Source organism: Melanostigma gelatinosum, assembly GCF_949748355.1.
Source record: "Melanostigma gelatinosum genome assembly, chromosome: 2".
Lineage (NCBI taxonomy): Eukaryota > Metazoa > Chordata > Actinopteri > Perciformes > Zoarcidae > Melanostigma > Melanostigma gelatinosum.
In genome coordinates, this window is record NC_136635.1 from 21,544,740 (window position 1) to 21,572,604 (window position 27,865).

The 27,865-nt window shown below is 42.4% G+C and overlaps 1 protein-coding gene across 1 annotated transcript; it reads left to right on the forward strand.

The window, feature by feature from the left end:
* The first annotated feature begins 16,185 nt into the window (after positions 1-16,185).
* On the forward strand, positions 16,186-27,610 carry pnoca (prepronociceptin a). The gene is made up of 3 exons (XM_079286623.1): positions 16,186-16,296; positions 24,750-24,883; positions 26,492-27,610. The coding sequence occupies exons 2-3, from the start codon at positions 24,764-24,766 to the stop codon at positions 27,104-27,106; spliced, it is 735 nt and encodes a 244-aa protein (XP_079142749.1). The 5' UTR covers positions 16,186-16,296; positions 24,750-24,763; the 3' UTR covers positions 27,107-27,610.
* The last annotated feature ends 255 nt before the right edge of the window (positions 27,611-27,865 follow it).

A 27,865-nucleotide genomic window follows, 5' to 3' on the forward strand; every position in this document is an offset into this window, starting at 1 on the left:
TCCACCATTAACGTTCATTTAAGTTATATAACGCTAGACCAAATTATTGTTTTCACCAGAAGCACAAGTTTACATTGACGTATTCGTGTACTTTGGTCGACAGTATCTGTTGAACATGTTTCACGTTACATCTCTTACGTTTGTGGTTAATCTTGCGGTTGCTGCAACCAGTTTCCACAGGGGGACATATTAGCTGCAGCCGGTGACCGTTAACGTCAAGTTAGCGGGCAGCTAAACGTGCCGGTCAGGCTCGGTAAGTAAGAAGGTCACTTACAATGTTTAACTCCACCCCAGGAGAAAATGACTAAATGCCAACTTAAAATACCGTTATTTAGGATGAAGTATGGGGGGAAAACGTGCCTGTTACCAGATGTGCTGAAGACCCCAGTCAGTCACGCGACACTTCCGCTGTCCACCGTCAACGTAAACACGTTAAAACGTTACACTTCCTGCTATAGTTTTCAAAATAAATCCTGATATTCGCTTGAATTCAGTCACCTTACATCGTGTTACAGTTACGTTCAGTGGCATTCCGCCAGTCCAGTTAAATCTCATTCCACTTCACACAAGAGAGCACTAAACAGCAATTAATCATCTGTATTGTTCAACATTTATCAATATGTATTTCTTCATGACAGACAAGCTCCTTTACCTGTTATCTTTCTGTAAATCTTGCAGTTCCTGATCTAAAATTGCAGCAAATACCACGCATTAAACATTTACTAAAAACTTTTTTTTTAATTCTTATTTTAGAATCAGCTATTATATTGAAAAACAAGTACCGGAAGTAGTGACACATCCTTCAACGAAACAAAGGATTCTTGTCAATTTCAATTCCGACTGTGCTATAGGCTCATAAGACTGGAAGGTTGCTGACTCCTGCTGAGCACTGTCGGTACTACGTGACAATATTACTAGACAACAATAAGACACTATCTTGCCTAATATTAGGCATTATCTCGTGAGGGAGTTGGTCTTTCTAACTAAAGTCATGAGTGACTATACATTTAAATATGGTCAACAACGGCCACTTGACCTGCACCTTATCCATGTCATCTGCTTCCACAGTGAATGTGAGGAAGTGTGTTGATGTGAAGCCAGATGGAGGTGGTTTTATTAAGTTTGAAATATGAGGGAAGGGATGAAGAGGGCCTCCATCAGCTGTAGTGAGGACATTTAATGAATACACTAGAACACTGCAGTTTTGCAAACAAACAAAAAAACATTTATGGTTAAAAATTTCATTCGGACTACTTAAAAAAGAACAAAAAACAAAACAGTGAAAAGCAGAATCTTTCTCCGTCTTGAAGAAAGCTTCACGGTCATATCTACGCAGAGGGGTCAGAGGTCACGTAGAGGGTTTGATGTCATATTCATCAAGCTCTGGAGCAGTTGAAACCCCTAGAGGGCACTCTGCTGCAAGATGTGACCGCATTGAAGCGTAATGGTGGTGGATACCACGGAGAACAGTTTGAAAAAAAATTAAAATACCACTCATTGCAGTGCACTGTAGAGTTGCAGGAGTATGATAGTATACAAATTTGATTGGAAATCATATCAAAGTAAGAACACAAGTTGAAGATGTTCTTCACAGATATGACTGATGGTGTGCCTAATGATGAAAGAGTAGCGGTCGACTTACACTCTTTTTATCTTTGCCCCTACATCACTGGTAAATAGTGACCGGAAGGACGGAGAGTAATGAGCTCTAGTCGTCACACTGCTGAGTGCGTAGGCAGAGGGGAGGAAAAACGCAGACAGATTGGTACCCCGCCTCTTTTTTCAGGAACCACGCACACACACACACACACACACACACACACACACACACACACACACACACACACACACACACACACACACACACACACACACACACCAGAGTCTGCTGTCAATGCTTATGTTTTACTGCGGTCACTTCTTCCCCACTGGGTGGCTCCCAGTGTTGGTTAGAAATAAGTGCATTGGTCAGCTGTAGCATTTCCTCAAAAGATTGAGATTTTGGAGATGAAGGTTGTAGAAACAGCAAAGGCATATTTGAAAATAGAAGATACAGTATCAAGGTGCTCTTCAGCAGTGAAACAGTGAGATGGCTGGTTTCAGTACTGAAGTGTTTGTCAAGAATACTCAGTGCTTGAGAGACAAACATGCTGTATTGACTCATTCGTAATTTAGAGAATCTCTGAAACCATTCTGACCAATAAAAAGTTATTATTGGAATTGTGAGATTCAGGATACGGGCAGTTGAGGAAAAAAGGCTTGTGTGACTTTATATTGTCTAGCGTTGGTATGAAGCACGTCTTATTTATGTTCGATAAATGAGATAAGTAGGAGAAGATATCATGATGCACAAAATCTTAATCAGAAATTTAAATAAAACAGGTAAACAATCCATCCATCCAAACATGCACTAAAGTGGACAATAAAAAAGTACACAGCAAAAATCAGTGCATACTGTGCTCCACAAGTGTACATTAAACACCTGTCATCTTAGTAATATTACAATTATTAACTTTGGACAACTTCTTTTTAAAAATAAGCTTCACCTTTTGAAATCGTTAAACATTTATTACTTTTAAATGGCTAATGCACATGTTTACATTTCAGGGTACATCTACTTTGAAATGATTTAAATACATGGCATTAGCTAAAGTATAATGTTATGAACCGGCACTTCTTTGGCAATTAATGTAGAACCAATCTATTTAAAAAAAAAAAAAAACGTTTTTAAAATTGCATATTTTGTGCACTTTTGAGGCAACTGAGTGGCAGTGGAGTTAAAGAATAGTTTAAAAAGGGCAAAGAGGGCAGGAGGAGGGAGAGAACTGCAGCAGTGATGCAGACAAAGACTGCTGGTAGCAGCAGGGAACACCAGGTCCAGGTGTTCCATTTAGCACTGACCATCCCCTGCCATCTGGGAAACAAGTAAGGAAGGCAGGGGTCGTCACAATACGTAGTCGCTTCAAAGTATTCAGACCCCTTCACTTTCTCCACACTTGATTGTGTTTGACAACATTTTTAAAAACACGTTTTCACACGTTAGATCGATGGGGGAAAAAGTGTATATTTTATTCATTTAAAATTCTATTTACAACACATTCCGGTGTGCAAAAAATGAAAGGGATCTGAATACTTTCTGAAGCTATGCACTGTACCTCACATTCAAATCATGCCAGCCCACAGTAGCTCAGTACAGCAGTGTTAGTGTGGCTTAAACATAAAGCCACTTTGGGGATGCCAAGACAGTTTTGTAACACATCATTCTGTCCGTGATCCCCAGAGTTGTATTCTGCAAAAGGAATTGGAAAGTTGTGTCTATTTATAAAAAGCTCACCGTATAAGGCCATGTTCATCAAAAATAAACAAAATGTTGACAATAGTTCTTTGGACTTAAGCTATCAAAGAGATGTATTCCTTATTGTAATATTGTCATTATTCCATAATAAAGTTTTGTGAGGAGAAAAGTTGGAGATGAAGCATGACTTCCCTGCAAGAAGGGATTGCTGATGAAACTTAGATAAAGAAAGTTTGTTAGATGAGTAATTACAGTTTAAAACAAAAGAGAAACTGCCATTTTATTTTAAAAGAAAATATAGTGAGGATAGTGAGGGGGCAAAGTACGTAGGCGAGAAGGATGTCGCAGCTGTCACCATGACACTTTGTAAGTGGCTGGAAAAAATAAAATAAATAAATCTAGTTGTGCCCCACAGGTCTGTTTGCTTTCTTTCAAGCTGTTTAATTCAAAGTAAATGTTTGCGCCCCACAACTGAAGGAAACGTGGAGGGCTTAGATTGATTAAGACTCCCGAGGGGTTTTCCTAAGCAAAGGGCAGGGGCTTTGAAGTATTAATGCCACTACTGTTCATATTACTATTCAATTTCAATCAGCATCTTCCACTCAGCAGCAAGGAAGCAACGACTGCAGGAAGTGTGGCCTTGTGTCTCATTGTGTGTGGCCGGAATTAGTCTAGTAAGTACAATTTATATTAGTGAAAGAAATAATTATAAACTGCAAAAAATCAAGATCTTAGTTATAAAACCAGGAGCAGAAGACGGTAACCAATTAGGCATTTTAAAGTGGAGGATAAATAAATTACACTGTTTTTGGTACAGCACCAAAAGTTAACGACATTGATATTTTGTGGAAACCTAAAAATAATGATAGTTTTTCAGATATCACAGTTAGAAAGGCTGTGGGGTGACGAAAGGGGCTTAGGGAAACTAGAAATAATAATAAATCATGTAAAATATATGGTTAGGTTATGCTGGGGTCTACAGCAATGCAGTTGTGTGTGTTTTGGGGTAAGAGGCTCAATGAAAAGGGGTACAAGTGTTGGAATAATAAGGCATTGTCAATATGTAATAAAGCAACATATTTGAGGGGATTTAGCCAATCAGCTTATGTTATTCTGGTGTTATACAGTGTAGGTGCTGCTCCTCTTAATGGACAAAGTATGGCAAAAACAAATACTCTTTCCCTTCTGCTCATGGCAGTTATCAGATAAGCTGTCCCCAACAGAAAACCTGACGGAAACTATGGATAATGTAGTTTTTATACAGAGAATCCTGTCCGGCTCTTTTGTCCTGTCCCTTTACAGCAACAACAAACAAAAAACAATTTAAAACAGTCTTTGATAAAACGCTTTAATAATTGTTATTGCAGTGTGTTGGAGAAAATATGAACAAAAATATGGACAATTACACATCTTCAATGCTCATTGCATTCGATTTATTTTCTTCAGGGTGAACATATGTCGGAAATAGAGCTTTCTCCTGTATTTCTGTCCGTATATTTATGTGTGTGTGTGTGTGTGTGTGTGTGTGTGTGTGTGTGTGTGTGTGTGTGTGTGTGTGTGTGCGTGCGTGTGTGGTAATCTGAGTGATAAGGGCGGAGGGGTGGAGTGGTGGAGGAAAAGGTCTGACTCCTTATCTGCTCCTTTGCTAAGATGACTCGATTACAGTAATTGTTCCGGCCACTAATCAGACCACAGCAGGAGATGGTGTGTGTGTGTGTGTGTATATGTGTGTGTGTGTGTGTGTGTGTGCGTATATATACTGTATATATATATATATATATGCTTTGTGTGTGATGATTAGCTTAAAGATGGGTGTCGGGAATTCTCAGCATTATCTAAGCTGGTCTTCAGCCCAGCAACAGGTAGTTTCATTTGGGCAACCTGATTGGTTACAGCTGTCTATCATTTCCATTTTTATGCATGTGCACGTGTGCTTTTTCTGTGTTTGTGTGTAATATCACAACTGTGGATAATCCCTCTTACAGATTCATAGTTATGATCCACAGCTTTTCATCAGGCCAGTGTTCTATTTTTCTTTTTTTTCCATTAACCTTCCACAGAATGTTTTTGGTGTTTTCCATTATTGGCCGACATTTATATTTTAAAGAGATATATTAAATGTTCCACACAGTGGGGACATTAACCAGTTTTTCTTGTGTCCTGGTCAGTCTGCAGCAGACATCAGTCGCAGCAGGTTACAGGAGCCAGCTGGTGATTGGAGGGCCACTCGGTTGAATTCCCGAAAGGCTCGGGGAAATCCAGGCGGGATGAAGACATAATTGAGTGATGCCACCCTCCGGCGGTGTTCTGTGCACACACAAACACACTGTTTTAGTGTTTTTTTTTGTGATAATGATGTCTGCTAGTGCAACACTACTTTTTAGCCCCCAGGTTATAACCTCTATCCTCACTCAATCGATGTTAAAAACAAGGCTGTGTGAGACCTACGCTGGGAAACTGATATTGTCAATCAGACAGACTTGTTCATCACAAACTTAAAAATGTCCTCTATTTTACCAGTCAGTTAAATATTTAATGTTGAACATGACTTTACACCAGTTTTGACTGTCCTACCCAAAGAAATAGAATCGATGTAGAAGCAGGATGGCCAGAGTGGCGGCCATTTTTACGTGTACCCTTGCCATTGCGACCATTGTAGGAGGCTTACTTACATATTAACTAAACCGACTTACGGCAAACAACTGAGGTGAGGGTTAACAGTAACGACCAAAATGAGCAGTGGTGTGGTAACGTTACGATGCGTAGAGAGCCAATTGACAAGCTAGTTAGCGAGCGGACATCTGGCTAGTTAGCTAGCTTGTTGCCCCTCCACCTCACTCCCCGCCGCTCTGGAGTAGGACAAGCTACTTACATAACTAGCCAGCCATCTGCCTTCCTGAAGCTGCGTCCGCTCTCTTCCCCAGCGAGCTGCGACAACACTTTCTGGCCCAACTGACGTGTGTCGTCACTTTGGCAGCACACAACAATCTGCATTTGTTTTTTTGGGCCGGTCAAATGACCACTCGCCACGGTTCACTGTCCGTTCTACTCCTATTCTATTTCTGTGGTCCTACGCAAGCTGGAGAACATCATCCAGTGACGTTTACCATCTGGACATGATCTGATTGCAGGCCACCTGAGAACACAGTCACGACCTGAGCGATGTGATGTCATCCTGGCCATTACAAGAGGCAAAGCGATGCATCAAACCTCCCACATCTCCCAAACCTTAAGCGCCAGACGACCAAATCCTAATGGGATCTCAAATGGTTGCTTAATATAATTGTCTTTATTGCCAATTGCCTCAGTGCAGGGCATGGCGGGGGTTTGGGGTGCAGTTAGTGTTGGATGTGTGCAGGGGTGAGGGGGGTAGGTATGCGCCTTAAAGCAGAGCCCTGCTTAGGAGACATTGGAGATTGCTCTTTATGGCCTTGGTGGCGGATGTCCATGCCAGAATATGGCCGTTCATTACAGCGGGCTCTTTAAGGTTATGACTTTAGCAGCTTTATGGCCATGAGCTCATTACTTAGTCAGGCCAATATAATCAGCAGCCACACTGGTGACCACCAACAAGCAAACTGGTGTGTTGGTAAAAACGGTACCCAGGATTTTCCCTGTGCAGCCTGGGAGATCTGAGTAGGCAGAAACTACTGACACCACCCATGTACTGTGCACTTGAAGAAAGAGGCTCTCCATATAGCTTTGATGATTGCAGTGGTAGATTTTTATTTCCAACTAACATCTCAATTACAAAAAAGAAACCCAGGCTATGATGTACATACACTGACAAAATTAGAAAGGTTGTTAAAATGTCTTGAACAGCATGTGTGTGTCTGTGCATCAGCGGCAGCAGCATTGACTGTTCCTGCATCGACTTATCAGCTTGGTGCTTCCTGAGTCCTGCGGTGTTTAATAGGAAGCTGCAGGAGTTTGGTTGAACCACCTCATAGATCAACCAGTGACAGGGCTATTTTAAACCCAGAGTTTGATGGTACACAGTGGTCTAGAAGCTGGGGCTGTGGCTTGTGATGGCCAGGGTGAAATGTGATTCCCCATTTGTTTTACCACATGTTCAGCGCATCTGAGATTACATTTGCTAATATTTTTGGCTGTTCAATGCCACTGTTTTTTAATAAATTGAATGAATGTTAAATGTTAAATGTCCTCCATTTAGAGCTGTCGCTGCAATACCAGTCAAAGCTACAGTGCAACAGTGATTTTTGTACTCCACTGTGTAGTTTCATGAAATGTGAAGCTTTGCTGCTGCTGTATGGGTCTGTGAATGATTCTAAGTCTGAGAGTGTTGTGTGTGTGTGTGTGTGTGTGTGTGTGTGTGTTTGAGAGACAGAGACATGACGGCAGAAGTGAAGCATCCTGGGAACACTGCTAGATAACAGAATGTTTCTGCTCTCTGCTCTGCTGAACACCAATCACTTCCTCACTCAGATAAAACCCCAGAGGAGTGAAAATAGACTGGTGTGTATGTGCCAGTGTGTTTTTAAGTCCACACCGGGATGTGTGACAATAAAACGTTGACTGTTTAAGAAGTCGCGTATTAAATATTTCAGCAGTTGTGCTGATGCAGCTGTCCTTGAATCCATTTTTCACATCTTGGTTCGGACTGAACCTCAGGCAGAAAACCCCCCACCTCAAACCATTGGGGCCAGGCATCTCTCAGTCCCTGATGCTTTGGCCTGCTGTCCACATCCAGATTCCTTGGCTAATGGTTCTGACCTCTATTAGTGCCCCTTTCCATCAGAGACTCACCTCTTCCGTCCTCCTCCACATGTCGGCCTCCTTCTGTTCTGCTCCCGACTCCTCCCGTTTCTTAAAAGTAGCCTTTACTCTTTCTTTTCAGCCATCCTCGCCTTGTCCAAATCCAAGAAGGATGCCGCCGTCCCTCACATTGGGAATATCGGCACTGGATCAAGACATCGTGACATTCCTGGGGTTAAACCATTAAGAACACGAGGTTCGGTAAAGGTAACTTGAACAGCAGTGTTGGTAGTCTCAGAACGGTTTCAAGAACACTTGTTGATTGTCGACCACAGTTTTACTCGGCCCTGTGATGTTCTCAGACGAAGAGGACGTAGGTTTTTATTTGACCATAAATCTGGGGATATCACTAAAATCCCTGTGATGTCCCCGTCTGATTTATTTATTCACAAAATTTCCGTGATAGCTTATAGAGAACAAAGGAAAAGTCCGACACATGCATTTCACAAATGCCTTTTGATTATTTTACCAATACATTTGGTAGACTTATAGACATATGGCAATGATCTGGTCTTGACTTTGTCCTCAATATCAGGCAAACCGTAGAGACTCAAGGAAGAGATGGCACTCAGCCACAAACTACTACTGCACATAGCTGCTTTTACAACTGTCTGAGATATAACATGGTAGTTAGTGCTTTAGAGGTGCTGGTATCTTTCTACCTGTGGACGGAGCGCCTCTGACCAATTAGATCACCTAGAATTCAGAGCTTGACAATTACAAATAGGATTCAGGTGTGACCTTTGGTGTACACATCAATGGAGGCCAATTTTGAAGAGAGAGTTAGAGGACTTGTATTGCAATAAACTGTATTTTGTTTACAGTACAATACAGTAACATGTCGTCTTCAGTGAAAGTCACTTGTAATAAAGACCTTCAGCTCTAGCATTGATCAGTCACCATCCAGATAAGAGCCTCAGTTGGCTGGGGAGGGAACACATCTGTCCGTGAACGCAGAAATCCCAGATGTGGCACTGCTGCCCATTTAGCTTGGAATTGAGCAGCGTGCTGTATTCCTTTTCTCTTCTCAGTTTGATCCTCCTCCTTCATCTTGTTTTCCTCCACTCTCCGACAGCGTTCAGCTCAGCGACCGATGGCTAGATCATTGACGCTCTCGCCATTGACCAGCTGATGACTCCTCGCCATGAATAATGGGTGATGCATTGAATTTTTACAGCGCCACACCAGCTCTCTGTCATCGTTAAACTCCTTGGATGCAACGGGCCATCACAAGACAGTGATGGAGAAAAGTGTTTATCCAATCTTTTGCTCATGAGTTCCAGCTAATGTGACCATCACGATGTGGCCTTTAGAGGCTGATAAATCACCCGTCAGGGTGGAGGCGGGATTAAAGCCTGATTGGCTCTAGCCTCGACGTCTACTGTTAAATGAAGCAGTGCGATGGCGAAGAGAGCAAAAAAAACTAGCTGCGATCCCCACTGTCGTTACCGTAGGCATCAGTCAAGGGCACGACGACAAAGCTTCCTTTCAAGAATCAGGATCACAAAAGAATTGTATATTTTCTGAAATGTATGTGGGAATATGAGAGGAGAAAATCTGAATACAGAAATACAAAATGATCTCCTTCTTTTGATTCTTTTGAACTATTCCACTCTATGAAACCAGCTCCAGTGCTCCAGTGTTGCTTCCACAGCCAAGGTTTACATCATCATTGTTAACCGAGAAAGAGAAAGCTTGACAGTAACTCAGCAAACGATCCACGGATTTACTTTGGCTTTGAATGTGTCACAATTCAGAAACTGTATAATTGGACCAGAACGAAGCTCAACTAGGAGGAGGTAGAAGGAAGAGTTCTATGATTTGCTGAGTAAATAAACTTACAGTCCACATAAAGTACCGTAGTTGTCGTGGATGGAAGGGAGCAGGTAAATAAATCCAAAGAGCGAGGATGACCATTAACCTTAATAGACAGCGGCTCAATTATATGGGGAAGAATGGCAGCCAGCTGCCTCCTGGAGGAAGGGGGCAGTCCCGGTAACCTTTTTGGCATCTTGGTGGGTAAGAAAATGACAAGGTCTGACGCCTTCTGAGTGAATCACATCTATGACATTTGGTCCATCGAGAGGTTTTCACACGTACAGCAGCGCACCGGCAACTAAACAACAATCGACATGACTCGGGGTTGTTCAAGAATGTACACTGAGCTCTTCTTTATTTGATTCAGGAAGTTGTGTTGGATGAGTGTTGAATCCAAAACTCCTAACACCTAACGCGTGCTTCCAAAAAAAACACCCAGCACATTGTTGTCTCAATTAGAATCTCTTTTGACGTCAGTCAAAAAACAAATCTTTCAAAAACACCCCACTTAAATCCCTGCAACGCTCCTTCAAGATGACATAAAATCCAACAAAACGACCCTCCTCCCTTCATCAACACCTTTGTTTTCCCCTGAACCTATTTCTTATTGAGGCTCGGCTGTAGAAGTCGATGATTTGTTTTAACCAGGTCTCGATCGGATCAGGCCTCTCAGCATCTGGCGGGGAGAAGATAAGACCTGTTATCTCTTTCCGACAAACCCGCAACCTCTCTCCGTCCTCCCCGTGACTGGACCAGAGGGAGGGAAGGAGATGAACGACACAAATACATCAGCTTAGATATAATTACCAATGGTGGTAATGACATAACTAAATATATGTATATATATATATATATATATATATATATATGAAACTGAAAATCAATACATTTGAGGGAATTTGTAAACGGCAGAATTCTTTTCTTTTTTAAGTGCAGCTGTACTGAACTAATAATTACTAATGTAAACGCTGGCACTTTTGCCAATATTGATCGTACATAGGGCAAAATACGTATAAATACAATGATTATTATCGTATCCACAATTATCAACGCTGGTTCGCTGGTTGTGGAACCTTTGCGGCTCATGGCTGCCAGTCAGCTAACAATGCTAACAGCAGCACCGAAGGACACAAATTGATTAACAGTTTACCGAGACATTAACTGATTATTCTGGCAGAGTAAAAACATGCTGCAAATACAGATCCAGAAGATATAGAGCGACAGAATTATTCTGGAGAATTATCCGTCTCTTTGGCTGCAAACGCTCCACTTTGTTCCACTTGTCACAATTTCATTAATTTTCAAAAAGAGAGAGATAACCCAGATTTGTTTTTATTGTGATTGAAATATTTGTTTTGTGTTCTGTAAATTAGATATTTTTTTTACAATCGTGGACTTGGATGACTATGCACTTTGTGACTCTTGAGTATAAGAAATACAAAATACTAGAAAATAGAATTATTGTATTTAAGTTTAGAAAACTTACATAAACTTATTTTTAAAATATTATGAATAAATAAAAAAGTGAATTTGTATTTTTGAACTTTACATGTACTTAAATATGTTACCATTAATGAACCATTTTAGCTAATCAGTTGCATCAAAGGAGTACTGTGAACTGATTTAGTTTGACATTGGGGCAGTAATTATATAACTTCAGAACTGAATGCATCATACGAAATATTTTCGAAGCACGACTAAAAATCTACAGATGAATCCTCTGGTTGATTACGGTTGCACTCTCATTAGCAGCACTCATGGCAGTGACATAATTGAGCATGAATACATGTATACATGTATGGATGCAGTGGTGGTCTAAAGGTTAGATTTAACACTGAGGTGAGGCCTCTCAGCCCGTTACTGGAGCATGGCGATTTCATGGCGATGAAAGTGAAGCAGCAACACAAGCAGCGGCTTGTGTACAATGTATTATAATGCACAATATTATGATATACAACATTTTATCCCTGAAAATATGGTGACAATGGATTTTATTTTTTCAAAATGTCCTCTGTAAAAACCTTTGACTCTAATGTGTTAACAAAATGACACAATTATTTTTGAACCTGCTTAATCCAATGTTTAGGTTTCTATTCTGAAAATGTATGCAGATTAGCACCTTTGTGATAAGATAATGCCTCATTTGCATATTTAATACATTCTTTTCAGAACACTTTTATATGTAATGTACTGCAAGTAATCAAGTGGGGAAGCCCTGTGGCAACATCTAGTAGTTATTATTATTTATTTTCACCTTACTCACCTGCAGTTTCTCCCCTTAAGTTTTAACTAAAAAACAGCACGACATCACTTTGGTGTATCTTGAATTAATATTGCTTTCTTGCTTCTGGCTGTTTTGAAGCCGGCTAAAATTAGCGTCCTTTTATGGTTCTGGCTAATTTACTGTTTAGCCATCAGCCATTTCCAGGAAAAGTCTTAACGAGTGTTTAATTAAAGACATTGATTCATTTGGTGGAGGAAAATCTGCTTCATGGATCAGACGAGATCGGACAAAGCGATGTCTCTCACCATATCTCAGTCCTCGTCTCAGTTACTCCCTTTTGGGTTTCACACGTTACACTCTACACTTATTTAATGTCTTTTATTGTGTCACACTGCTTACAGATGGTCCCACATGGAAAGTCAACATTGCTCCTCAGTGCTGTTTGGTTCAATTAGCGAACCAACTGGCTGCGGTCGGCTCCACAATACAAACCTAATTGCTCATTCCGCGTTTTGTGTCTCTTTGTTAGACTGCCAAAACACCAGAATGTGTAATCAGGGGTGGGCACTCAATGAGGCAAGGCAAATAAGTCAGCATTGCAGACCATCATTACCGTGTGGGTGATTGTCTGGGGGTTTATTTCCTCCTGTCTGGTCTCTGAAGATGGAGGAGAGTGCAACTTTGAGCTGAGGGAGATATCCATCTGATCACTCTATCTCTGCTCTCCGTTAATTTGATTGGTGTGTGAGTTCAGTCCATATTTGTTCTGAGCCGAGTTGAATCTAGTCAAATAATTCTTTCCAGCCCATTTTTGACAACCAAGCTACACCACCGCCGCCCATGAGTGTGAACCACAACCAGCTCGGGAAGATTAATTGAGTCCTCCTGACGAGGTGGTAAAAAGCATCGTCTTCACAGTGAAGTCATGTCCTTAAACCACAGTGAACTACAGGCGATCAAAAGTCACAAGGCTGCTCTGCACGAGCCATTTATTTTCCCTTCAGCGAATAAATGGTGAGAAAATTTCAATGCTTGTGAGATTTAACAATGTTTGTGAAGTACCTCGAGGTAGATCATGATATGACACGCGGCGTGAATGGTGGGGATGGACGGAGATGTGAGACGGGTGGGCACTGAACCCGTGACGTCTTGAGTAATGGACAGTCTTTTTGGATTACTTGACCAAGCTGCTGTCTCTGCTGCGATGCCTATCTACTAATAGAAGAGACAAACACAATAATAGCCTATTGAACTCCAGAGGGCTGTCTTAATTGCCGCAACAGCCAGTCCGTCCGAGCAACAGTTTGCCGGTTTGTTGGCAGTAAGGAAACATTTTTGTCACAGGGATGAGGCTAAGCAGTGACTCATCATTTGTAAGATGCTCTTAATCGAACCTAACGAGAAGGGGTCTCTGTCTGACATACCCAATAATGATGCATTCTGTACCCACTGTGCAGTGCATTGAGAGGAGTTCCCGATTAACTGTTACGCCGGCGAACGGCATGCTGGGTGCGGCTGGCTCTCTGTCACGGCCGTGCCCCTGCAGATGTAGTGTTTCTTGTGTTTCCGGCCCCTCCTGTCTGCTCTCGGTTCTACGCACACCTGCCATCTATCGACTCGTCGTCTCTTCCAGTCTGCTCACCTGCCGCTCATCAGTTCATCAGCCTTGCAGTATTTCAACCCCAGCTCTTCACACATCCAGATCATTGACTCACTGACTCGCTTCAGGCCTCTGTAGTTTTGTGTTTTCGGGGGTGCGTTTCCTCATGTCGTGACATGAACTGTTCTCTTCCCCCTGCGCCTAAGGATCATCCGCCTGCCTGCTTCCACCTCACCCTCTTCCAGCCTGGTCTGCCATTCGCCAGTGCCCCTCTGCCCTGGGCAGTCCTTGTGCTAAGCTAAGCTAACCATGTCCTGGCTCCAGCTTCAAATTGAACTGACAGACACAAGAGTCGTATTAATCTGCTGGCCGAACTCTTCAAATACAAATGAACGAGCATACTGTCCAGAATGTCAAACTTAGTCTTTAAGAATAAGAGATGTCCGCAGAGCTTGTTTGTTGTGTGTATGTGCGTGTAGACTGAAGATGCACAGCCTCCTGCAGTTTTCTCATCAAGCAAAACCTCTGTTGACTTAAGGAAACCAAACATGACGCACACAACCTGAGACAGGAAATACTCCAGAAATAGTAAACTAGCCCACCAGGTTGACGTGAATCCTCATGAGGAACGACCGCTTGACAAAAACCCATTTTATATATAGAGTTTAATCCTGCATTGTAATGCATGGCCAGAATAAAGTAACCCTAATCGTGGAGAAACAGAGCGCATCCTCCCGATAATGAGGGCCAGACAGATGCATCATAAGAAACTCTGCAACTCACGCTCCTCGTGGTTCTTTTGTCTCCAGCGCTGATTTTAGTTTGTGAGCAGAATTGACAGTAATACAGTCCTGCCACTGCCTGAAGAGAGGTTGGAGGACATCTGACTGTCACTCCCACAACATGGCGGAGGAGTGACAGCCAGACGTCCTACCATCCTCTCCTCTAAGGAACGCTGCAAATAAATACGACATTTTCTTCGTTTTTTTGTAAGGTCGTAACTGTATATGCAGTCTGAGTAGTATGAAGGTAGAAGGAATAATCAGCTTAAAGGCACTGCTGAAGGAAAATTAGGACTTAGTGACCTCTGCTCAATACAAAATTCAGAGTACATCTGATTGAAGGATCCACACCTCTCTCAACATGTCGACGGTGCTAACAGTGCAAACACTGGCAACAGTGCTGACGGAGCTAACAGTGTTAACCCGAGGGGGAACTGGAGGTTGAGCGCTACACTTCCGCGATGACCCTGTCAGCCAGGACGGCGTTATCAGCGGTAACCGCTGAGCGCAGTGCGGCGCAGGCGGCCGTGAGCCAACCGTGAGCCAGCCGGTGGGGCACGCTCACATGCACTAACGTGCACTTAAAGGCACACGCACTGCAAGGCTAAATAAGCACAAAGCACAGAAAAGCTTGGATTACAACACACAGTGGAAGAGCGACTTCATTCTCCGCTCAGGTTGACATCACTCCACGATATCCTCACATCGCAAAATAGTTGTTTGCTGCTATGTCAATGCCCTGGATGTCGACTTTAAGCCCCTTTAAGTTTAGGATTTCGGGGTGTAAACCAGACAGTTAAAGCTTGACTGTGACTCTTCAGAATCTCACACGAATATGTTAAATGTATGTAATGGCCGGTACAATGAGAGAATACATTTAAAAAAAGTCACTCTACATCTGTTTTTGCCCAGTTACGGAACAATGTTCAGATCAGATATAAATAAAGGTAAACTGTGATGATTCCTGTGGAGAATTTGACAAAATGAAAATATGAATGCAGTAAAATGCAATAGAATTTACTGAAACATTTGTGCCATTTCCCCTCATTGCTTATTGGTACTTTCGTTGGATGTTTGAGCTGCGCTGCTGCTCAGAATGATGTGTGAGCAGAGTACAACACTTAAATTGGACTTTTCAGTGAAGTAGGAGACATCTTGTGTCGAGCAGTTAAAATCTTGAAATGAAAAATATATTTTCTTCTTCATTTCTCAAGTGTCTTTAAGTTAAAAATGTAAATATCTTGCAGCAAAGCATCAACCCCCCCACCCACCATTAAAGGTTGACAGATAACTGGATGCCTTCCTTTTCTCCGTCGTCTTCCCTTCTCCTTTCTTCTCACATTTTCATTTTTCCACCTCGTCATCACCCTTCCGTTTCTCTCCCTCTTCCGTCTCCCTCTCTTTCAAGCCTTTTGTCCCCTTCTACTTTTTCTTTTCTTCTGCCATAATCTCTGTTGCCGCTCTCTTTTTCTCCTCCTTCCTCTCGCCACTTACTTTTCTTCCCATCCCAACTTCTATGTGTCTCTCCTCTTCTCTCTCCCTCTTCTTTCTCCTCCCTCCTCCACCCCTCTGTACATCATCCCTCCCTCCCTTTCTCTCTGCGATGAAAGAGGGAGTTTTTGAAAGAGAGCAAGTAGGAGGTTGAAGGGGAGGGGTGAGTCCCTATAAGAGCAGCTGCCTCCAGCCTCCACGTAGCCAGAAAAACCACGCTGAGACCGAGGGAAGGAAACGTATACGCTGACGAACCTCAACCTGCACCCGAGGGACCCCTACAAGCACCCACAACCTCACCCCAACACAGGTAAGGGGACACTGTGGAGAAGGGGGGAGATGGAGAGGGAAAAGAATTGGCTTGACCTCTGACCTTTGACACAGAACCTTTTGCGCTTTGCTTGTTTGTCGTAAAAGCTAAGACGTTTTGTTAAATTGGTGAACAGATTGACAGACAGGATTTTTTTTTTACTGTACAAACAGCCTTGTTGGAGAAAGTGAAGATCGATTTTTTCTTACTAGTTCCTTTTTATGTTATGTTACGTTAATATGGCAGATTTAGAGAGCCCAATAAGTGGCTACAATCCAAACGTGAATTCTTAATTAAATCTAAATTCAACTGAGACAATTTGACTCAAGGAAAGACAATTGACACGTTTTTTTTCATCCAGTCAGACTTTATTTTTCCCAATCAGTCACTTTGTCTATCATCAACGCCTGCTGTAGAGTCCCAGGGAAATTGTCGCAGCCATTGTCGCGCTGCTGTGACCCCCTGACCGTTCCTTGAGGCTGAGCGCTTGTAATGATGCTGATCAAAGTATTCAGGGTCTTCCTATTGTTGACGGACAATAACGACCCTCCCTGATGATAAATACTACGTGTTTGAGCGGGTTAAAAGCATAAAGCAGCAGGGATGCGCACACACAGCAGGGAGCACGAGGTGCAGGCGCTCCATCTGAGGACTGCACATGCAGTTGGTCTCGTCAAGAGGGAAAGGTCATAAATAGTACGTCGTCATTAGTCATTCATCGTTAAGGCCTGATTTACTGCCGTGCTCGGCGGGCTTTCATGAATGAAAGGGGAGTCATATCAGAAAGCTGCTGCATGTTTGTTTTTATGCTGTGGCTTGAGACACAGAATAATGGTATAGTGCACGTTGATTAGTCAGGGTCAGATCTTCCCGAGCTCAATTCATTAGAAGGTTATTTTTAGGACTTCAAAGGCATTAGCCTGACCTGAGTTAATAGTTTGATATGCTTTGCTTTTTTAAAGGCATGAAATATAACTTATGGTTTAATTTATGCCCCCAAAAAACTGAAATAATTGAGAGCAATGGGTATAGATATGATTCCTCTTTTATTTAAAATTTTGATGTCGCAATGTGAAAAGGAACCTACTTGTAAATCTAAAGTTCCACTGACAATAACTATGGAAATTCTCAGGACCCTCTGTACATGGAGGGCGGTTAAAAGTTAAAGACAGTAAGGTAAATGGATTTTGTATTAATCCCATATAAAACATCTGGTTCACATCAGGCCCACAGTGCCACTGCAGACGCCCGTGATCCTATATGAGTCCAAATCCATCTCAGAAAAATATCTTTAATCACATTATTATAAAACAGTATAAATTGCCTCTTTGTAATGAATTGGTATTAAGATTATGGAATGATTTTATGATAAAAACTCATCATTACTTCATCATCATTAGAATTATTATTATTAGCGGTAATGGCAGCATTTCTATTTCTGTAATGGTACTAATATTATTTCTCTCATGCCTTCCGGCATTTATGTGTAAAACTCATTATCATTAAGTGTTTCTTCTTCAAACTATCAAGAGTCGATTATGAAGTTAATCAACTTTAAGATTGTGTGTCACCTTTTTTTTTAAACGTTTGATTAGCCTTGGGCTGACTTTTTCATTTGACCTTGACGGAAACTACATAAAGAAGGCGCTGTTCAAATTCGGTTTCTTTAAGGAGGGCTATTAAAATTAAGATGCTGTTTCAACAACCACTGATGATAACGGATATGAAAGTAACTGGTTCTAATTATCCGAGTAAGACAAGCTTGCTGCGCATCAGAACGAGGCTGATCTACAGATACTGTGGCTCTCTGGCTGGAACAACGCTGTTCCGAACTGATTTGGGAAAAACTACAGGCTGCGCTCTCAAACCTTAGGGCAGGTAATCAAAGCTGTGAAATGTATTTATTTTCTGATTGGCTTGGTATTATGTTCTGGCCTTTCTGCATTGGCTGGTTGGAATAGATCTGAATGAATTGATAAAGACCTGGTAGTCAGAAAGTGAGACACACGGCATGAGCAGAGAGAAAAACCACTTGAAAGCAAAAATAAAGACAAATCCAGAGAGCAGGCAGCGTAAATTAACTTTAAGCTTACCCAAAAAACCCACTGACTGCACAAATCATTAAAACACTTTACTGAATTGCAGCCCCATTTCCACAGCCACGTGCCTCACCTCCTCGGTGAATAGGCGGGTTTCTTCCACACTTAAATAAACCTCAGGACGTCATTCTCACCGGAAGGCTAGATGGGGAAAATGGAGGCGGTATGAAGGGGGCAGGATCACAGGTATGTGATCAGGTGTGTACAGCTCTGGTGGCTGCACTGAACTGGCTGTGTGAATGGGGAGTGTGGAGTTAATCCAAGGATACAATGTTCCTAACACGGCAGGGTCCATCCTTTTGTGCCGGGAGGTCTTCATCCTCGCTGCCCTCAGCGTGCTCCTCTTTCTCCCTGGCTGTTTTCATATCAACGGAAAACTGACCCTTGTCAGACGCAGTTGCACTCCTTTGAATTGTGGCGGCAGAGATATACATTTTCTGTTGTTGTTGTTGTTGAGGACAAATATTTTTTAATCTTTGTATTTTTGGAGTTAAAGCATATATTTCAAGGCCACACTGAACGTTGAGGTAAGTGTCAGGTGGCTCAAATGCACATACTTCCTCTTCACATTCGACGCAAGGTTATATTAAAGGAACAGTGTGCCGCATTCAGTGGGATCTGTTGGAAGAAATGAAATGTAATGTTAATAAATATGTTTTTTTTCATGTCAGTCTTTAGCATTTAACCTTAAGCGTTTAGGGTGTTTTCGTTAGCTTACAATCAGCTGCTTCTGTCTACATAGGAAGTAGGTCCTCTTCACAGAGTCCGCCATGTTTCTGAAGCCCAGAATGAGCAAACCAAACACTGGCTCTAGACAGTTGCCAAGATAATCCCAGTTCTAATTCTGAATCAGAGGTATTTTGCAAAAACCACAAACGTAGCTGATTTGAGCTTTATTTAAATTATTTGCGTACAGGGCTAGAAGGTATCCATCTTGAAATAACAGAAGTCCTCCTGTTTTCCCCATTCTGCCAAATAAGGTGAATGCAGAGGACAAACTAATAAATGTCAAATTTGCGCAGGTGGGATGGAAAAGCAAAATTACAATCACAGGGCATCACCCCACCTCAAAACATAAACAAGAAAAGTCAATATGAAATGTGTTTGAATGGGATTGTTTGAGTGTGTGTGAGCACACCTCCCAACTATCAATCAACCTTAATAAGTCTATTGAGCATGTCTATAAGTAATAATGTTCAGCAGGAAAGTTAAGTTGTACTGTTACTGCCTCGGCCGATTTTTAGGCTTTCTTACAATACATCTGATGAATATACTGATAATCTTGATTCAAAAATAAGGGAGATGTTTGTATCCAGAAACAGGTTAAATAATTGGTGTTAAACAGCCCTCATGTTTGTAACATGAATAGTGGAGAATAGTCAAACCCCTCATGAACTGTTATGCCACTGGCATTAGTAGTTTTTGTCGCTTTTTTTTACGTGTAGGGAAAGACGTGCATGACGGAGTGAGGGGGAAAGAAAGAGCATGAGTGGGCGAGAACGAGACTTATAGAGGCAGAAAGCAAAAAGTTAGAGCAAGAGGGAGGTATTGACAGATGAACCACAGGTAGAGAGTGTATGTAGGCCGTGACGGAACGATTAATATATAGATTAGATGTGTTTAATCAACTTGATTTGCAATATAGATCTACCGTCCTGAAATGTGTCACATCAATGACCACCCTGCCATTTTTCCAGATAGCTATTAATAGTAAAACAAAGAGCACAATGTATCTCGAGTGGGCCTGAGACAGGCTGTCAATCAAAGTGACTTTTCTGACAGTTAAAGTAGACAGGCAGAAGACGAAGTGACATTTAATTACCTGTCAAACTGACTCATCAACCAACAAAGCCAAATTCACGAATACGCTTTAATTGTTATCTCCCCCAGGATGATCATGCGATCGGCTGCGTGTGCGATTGTGTGTGCGTCCGTGAGTGTACGCCTCTGGTTCTGTCCACTGCTAATCTCACATTCTGCTACAGCCAACGGCATTATATTTTGGATGGCCAGTTATGGCTGCATGTACAAAGACCTCTCGTGGTTGTGCAGACTCACACTTCCTCCAAACACCTTTTATTGCCTGTTTTACACTGCCATTGACTGCCTGCTGACTCCTCACTCACTAGAGTGCATCTCCGACCGCCAGCAGCTCTGCGGCCACAGTGTTTTTCGGTCAGTGTGTTTGGCTAACAGCTAACAGCTGAACTACCAGTTCACACACTGCTGAGTACCTCTCGGACGCTGCTCTGCGGCTCATTTCTATTGTTTTGAACCATGTGTTTGGCTAACCGCTAACCGCTAACAGCTAAAGGCACTACCAGTGCACACACACACACTGTACTGTGCTTGTATTATTGTTGATGTCCATCAGGGTTTTGTGTGTCTTGCAGTAACCTGGCTGCAAACTCATTTCCGAAGTGGGCAGACAGCTTTGTGAGTTTAATTTTGTTTCTGCAAGATTCTATGAAGTGTATTATGCAACGACTTCTAGCCGATTGCCTGCATACGACGCCGCTTGTTTTCAAGTTTAAATTAAGTGGGTTTTACAATGCCTTATAGGTCATTGGTCTAGGCGGGGGGTTAGCCAATTGTGGTTTGTATTAATTCAATCACATAATACAGCAGTGGTCTCTGCAGACACACCTGACGAAGATCTGCACTCGAGTGAGTGCACCTACTCGTTTGTTTTCATTATGCTGGTTCTCTCTCCTTTACGGGTTGGAAGTTTAATCAGTTTAATCTAAAGCTTTTCAATTTAAAGCTGCAGTTTATAAGGCCAGTATGTAGTTGTGTACAATAACTTTAGTGTCTACTTATCTTATCTTTAAATCCCTAATTATATAAGTTATTATTTCATCGCCCTTTTTCAGAGGCATTCCGGCTTTTTATACATGAAAGGTCAATAAAAGAAAACCTAATTTGCATATTAATATAGACTGGGTTTTAACAATGAACTTTTAAATTAGATTCAACTTGAGTCTTAACAAGATCACACCTTATAGTCTCATGCAAACGCCATAGCACAGAATACAAATTAGGCAGAAGTGCATTAATACAAAGCCAATGTCTGTTTTTTTTGCTGTTTATAACTACAGTGTGTCCACATGACCAGACCAACATTATATAGAAAGCACCTACAAAATGCTCAGAAAAGAGACAGCCAAAGTACACGGTGTACTGATGTGAATATTGCGGTTATTACATTTAAGTTAAGTAAAAATTAGCTGTCCAGCTTTTGAAAATAAAGAAGAGCTGCAAGACAGCTTCACACTGCTCCTCCGCTCAACCACGCGTGCATAATCCGGCTTTAAGTCGCTCTTCAGGCTGAGAGTCATTTATTTTGTACTTCCTGTTCTTGATGAGAAAATGGCAATGATGGAGAAAAATAATGGTGGATATGCTGATAACACAGGCGGTTGTGAGCTGTCGGACGACAAGACCATGAATCAGACTTAAACATACATTTGAATGTTTCTGTAATTTTTACAGTACTCATTCATGGTTGAGGACACTTTTTAATCAACAATGTGAAGAGGTCTCACTGTGAGTACTTTTCCATTTAACCAGGCAATGCTCATGGAACTCACACACAGCCACAGATATGGAAACATTCCAAGGTGACATACGTGTGCTGTCGTGTCATTTCATTTATCTTTGTCTAAATACTAGCTAAGTTCTACAAAATACCATAGCTGCTCCTTTGGTAGCCTTGAAATGCAACTTGTGCGACATTTTTTTTCAGGTAGTAAAACAGCTCAAATGGCACAACATCAGCAAGTGACAGGTTGAGCCTGGATGGGAGATTCTACTGAGAGATATTCTATGGACGAGGGTTCCTTTCATCTGAATATATATTATGTCACCTACCGACTGCAAACCTCCATCACCGGTGCCTCAGAGCAGCACCAGACAGTAATGACTTAATTAACTGTTTTATTTAGCGGTTAATCAGTTAATTAAAAGCAGAGTAATTGGGTTTTTATGGCTCCAGAGAGAGGACCTGGCAGACGTCAGTAGCAGGATGAGAGAGAGGAAGAACGCCGCAGAGGTGCTCACCACAAGTGTAAAGGAATCAAGTTGCATAATCGTAGTCATGATGCAAAAAAAGAATGTAATGATTTGCCACTTCTTCTGGGTATTGAGGGACAGGGGATAGGACACAGGTGTGCTCAATGGGAGGCTCAATCAAATTTACACATTGTGAGAGGAGCACATAGCTACCTGATTCATCAGACATTGAAAAGTCAGAAAAACAGTGTGATTGTACAGTCATCAAATAGCACAGAGTACTTTACATACAAGAGGACAGAAAAACGGACAAGGACAACATTCGGGAGTGCGTACCTGCCTGCGTGTGCATCTGTAATATGTGAGTGAGTGCAGCCAGGCTGTATGCATTCTGTGTTGGTGTGTAGTTGTTAGGAAATCTGGAATTATTTGTTTTCAGTGGGAATGAAATTGGGTTGAGAACTGCCAGTACTGAACTTAGCCACAATGGTTAATGTTCACTGCAGTTTCCCTCAAGTTGAATTTAGACTTCTCTATGAACCTCCAACGACAGCTATCAAATCATATTCTGTGATTAAAGTTCATTCATGTTTCACAAAGTGAAGATTATTGTGGAAAAAACCTTGATCACAGGGGAAGACAATTGTCTGGCCTTTGCATGAACCCTTACAGGGAGCATATACCGGTAGACGTATATGTTTCACTTAGCGTTCGCTTTAAATCATATTGCTTTTTGTCCACCACTTTGGTCCGGACTGAATCATCTCAGTATTGGATAGATTACCATGACAGTGTGCCCAAAGTTATGGTTCCCACATGAAGAATCCTAGTAACTTTGGTGATCCCTTCAAGGTCCCACATTTAAAAAAGTAACATTTTCATATCTTTTTTAAATTCTAAACCATGTAAAAGTATCGAAAGGCTCAATCCATGGAGTAATAAACACAGCCAGTATTCAGAAACTGTGCCTCTAAACGAGACGCGAGGATTTCTTTACGGGTGTGATGTCACAACCTGTGTAACGTGGTAACATGTAACATTGACGATGATCATGGTGAACCTGTTAAATATGTCCAAGTACAGCCTTGCAGAGCTGCTAGCATGGCCGTAGACTCTTGTTCTTGTTGGACTACATGTGACGTTATGGTTTGATAGTATGAAGGTAAGCATGTATTCCACTTTTCTTGTCCTCACTCATTACCGCATTAAAGATACAGCATCCGTGTGTGTGTGCATCCTCGGTCCACACCTCAGTAGATAACAGAGATGAGAAGATGGGAAGTCTCCTCCATGCTTTATCCTTGATGATGGCATCTGACTTTTGGAAGCAAAGTCATCAACGAAGTCAGTGACAGGAGGTTGGAGAATGAGATGCATTTTGGACAAATGAACACGCCCAAGCTGTTTGTCTAAATCCACTGCCATCTGCCAATCTTGTCCCACCCTTAGCTCTCCTCCAATATTCCCGCCTAAAATCACTGCCCTGCTCTTTTGTCCTTCACTGACAAACCCATCCTCTTTCCTATCGGACTTAAGACTCGACACACGCTTTTATTGTTTGCACACTGGAACGCTGATTCATTTTGATTCATTTTGCAGAGCTGCCGTTTTATGGGTATAGCCAGAGATTGGAATGAACATAGTGGAAGTACGCTTTTATCAGTTTTTAATTGCTCTGAATAAATTCCAAATTTCTACAACATTATGAAGTAGCGATTGATTGAAGACAAATTAGTTTTAATGTCAGCCACCTTCAGTTTAATAGATAATGACAACCTAGTGTAGTGTGTGTGTGTGTGTGTGTGTGTCGGGGGGGGGGGGGCTACCAATGTACTGTATAGTGGGCATACACACATTAGGCACACACATCACTGTGAGAATTCATCACTGTGAGAATTCATGTGTTTGTGTGCTGCGTATGTTTGTGTGTCTTTATGTTTTGTGCAAGTAAGTTTGAGTGTCCATGTTTGTCAGCAAGAAACAATGACTCAGTTCATTGCCAGCAGCATTAATTGAGTCATCAATTAAAGGAGTTAATGAGTTTGTTTAATGAGATGAAAACTCTGGTTGTGTTTCTGACGTCAGACTCACCAGACGGGGCTGTTCCAACCAGAATAAAGTCAAACTATATTGCTTTTGCTCTTTTTCTTCTATTCTCCAAGTCTGCTGTGTTCTCTTTCTGTCCCTTAGTCTCACTTCCTTAGTGTTGAAAACCTCTAAATAGCAGTGCTCAGTGAAAGCTGAAACAACGCAGTCAGCGACACAAAGGAAACCGTACGAGCAGACTGTATGAAATTGTTGCCGTGCTGAACATATGCATTTGCTCTGTCCTGTGTTGTGCAGCAGACGGTGGGACCATGAAGACTGCGGTGGCTCTGCTGCTGCTCTGTCTGTGTGATCCTGGACAGAGTGACTGCCAGGCGGACTGCGTGTCCTGCAGCAACATGCTGCCTAAACAGCTCAGTTTCAACACCGTGGTGAGGAGTCTACACACACACACACACACACACACACAGCAGAATGCAAGACTGGAGCTGGCATCCCAAAACACAGGGGGGAAAGTCCATTGTGTCCGCTGGCATTATAAACTGAAATGAAGTGGAAAACAAACCACTGAACGATGAGTTATAGCAAACCCTCCATCCAGACAAAACTAGATTACACTCTCACAGTCAAAAACTCACTCAACTAAAATCCCTCCACTGGGCTCTTTTAAGGATCTTATGTCTTACAAAGCAATACATGTCCAATTCAAAAGGATCACTTGAGGTTATTTCAATATGACTGGGATCTAAGTGCCTAACAATGTGAACTCTAACAGTTCAAAGCTTTACGATCCAAGCCATGTGCCCTTTAATGTCTTCTCCCTGCCAAAACGTCTGAGACGCAGACATGTCGTTATCCAGAAAGAAACAACCACCAGGCAGAAGCGCTGAAGGGAGAAACACACATCTATCCCCAGGAATCAATTAGCGACAGCAAATTAAAAGTGAAATGGCAAAAGGGCAATGCGTTGAATCAGGACGGGAGGAATGTAGGAAGGTGGGGCGAGCGTGGGGAGTTTTCACTCATTTTATCACCAAATTAAAGAAAGACGTAACTTGCTACATGTCATCAAGTGACTTACTGCTCCCTTTTCAGAATCCCTGTCTTCTTCAGCTTCTTCTAATTTCTACTCTCCTTTATCTCCATCCCTCCCTCCTGGCTGAAAGGCAGGTAAATCAATAAGCGACCAGGGACCAGACCTCCATGATTAGTCGGCTTCATGGAAACAGTAGATGATGCTCAAAGCAATGTTATTTTCAAAGCAAAGGTATTTCATGCAGCATCAACCTTAATCTTAGTGGGACAGACACACACACACACACACACACACACACACACACACACACACACACACACACACACACACACACACACAAGCCTATTGAACCATTGAAGTGGAAGATAAAGATGATAAACGAGCTAGAAATCCAATCAATTTCCTTCTGCCATATTGAATTTTGCATTCTACTCAAACAACCCCAGTGAATCAGAAGCTTTAGGTAATAATACTGTAGCGTGTTTATTTGTATACTGTTTCATACATAACATTAAATCAAGTAAGTCCAACAGTCTATCCACGCTAACGACTGAGCTAAATGTCAACATCGGCACGCTAACGTGCTCACAATGAGATTGTTAACATGCTAATGTTCCCTATCCTAATAAGGCTTGTGAGCATGCTAACATTTGTTAATTAACATTAAATGCAAAGCCCGCCTGAGGCTGATTAAAACGGTCATGGGTTTTGCTGGTAGCTGGCCCTAAACCAAAGTATTGTTGGCGCTAAAGGAAAAGTTAAGGGATCATCAAAGTCATTGTTCATTCTGAGGGGAACATGAATGTGTATACAAAATGTCACAGCAATGTGATAGTACTGCGACCAATGCAGAGGACCGACCAGCTAGTCGCCCTACAGACCGACACTACCATCCCCAGAAAGGCTAAATGCTGTCCACCGTGAGGTCTGTCGAATTCATGATACGAATGAGCTGACCTCATACAGACAAATGAAGACCATCTCTTGTCTTTGTCTCTGCCAGGTGTGTCTCACTGAGTGCGAAGCCGACATCTCCCCGGCCTTCTCCTGGGACTTCTGTCGTAAAGTGATGTCATCTCCAATTTCGTCCCTCACTGGTACCATGCGCAAAAGATCTCAGGAGGAGGTGGAGGTCCTGTTTCCTGAGGACGAGCCGGTGGAGGGGGGTCTGTTGCTGCCCTTTGCACTGCAGGGGTACGATCACATGACCCAGGCCCTCGGGGTGGACGAGAGGGATCTGGGCGGCAGGGGCGGCCAGCCGAACACTGCCTACAATGCCCAGAACGCCCTGTCTCCTGAGGATGAGTATGAGGAGGAGGCGGGGCAGGAAGACGGGGCGGCTGACACGGCAGCAAGAGGACAGGGCGATGCAGGGCTGAGCGTTTTCAAGAGGTTCGGCGGCTTCGTCAAAGGGAGGCACGGCTACAGGAAGCTGATGTCTCCGGGGAGATCCTACCAGAAGAGGTACGGCGGCTTCATCGGCATTCGGAAGTCCGCCCGCAAGTGGAACAACCAAAAACGTTTCAGCAAGTTGCTGAAGCAGTATCTGGGGATGAACACCAAGGCCACTGAGTTCAACAGCGTGTCAGAGGACCTCACCCAACAGAATGAAGTTTAACACCTTTACGGCACTAACATGAAACAATTTGCTGATGTATTTCACCAACATGTCAAACTTTAACTGGCGTCACCAAAGTTGACCTATTCAAGTAAATTACCAAAAAGTGAAAACTAAGCCCGTAATCTAAGACTCCCATTGCAAGCCTCTTTGTCTCAAGACATAAGAATTGCCGCTTCTGTTTTCCATCCCTTTTAATTATGATGCAAACAAATGATCAGACCTTGTTTCATACATTCTCAAGTGGCTGAACGCTCCAGTAGTACAAACAGCTCCTTCTGAGCAGTGACACTCCTGTCCAGCTCTTGGCCCCCTGATTCATTCGGGCCTCCCATTTAGTGCCCCTTGTGGGATGTACCATGGTTGATCTGAGTACCTGCCCAAGCCTTGATCCTCAGAAGCTTTGAAGGAAGCTCTCACTTTGGGAGTTCTTGGTTGTCCTGCAGTGATATCCGATAAAATACAGGCTTTAATTGACTGTTTAATGTGAGCTGCTAGGTTATAACGTTGGCATAATTATTGCTTTTCCGATTCCCATTACATAGTTTACTTTCCCAATGAATTACTGTGCTGGGTCATGTGTTAAAGGTGTTTCATCTTCTTACAGCAAGGTCTCTAGCTTTTTTTTGGGGGGGGGGGGGGGGGGTCATCACTGTTGACAGCATGTCATAGGTAGGACCGCTCCCTTTATCATACTACCATCTTGTGGCAAAATGCATAACGCAGTCTTTTAAAGGACACCAGTGTTTTTTTCCACGC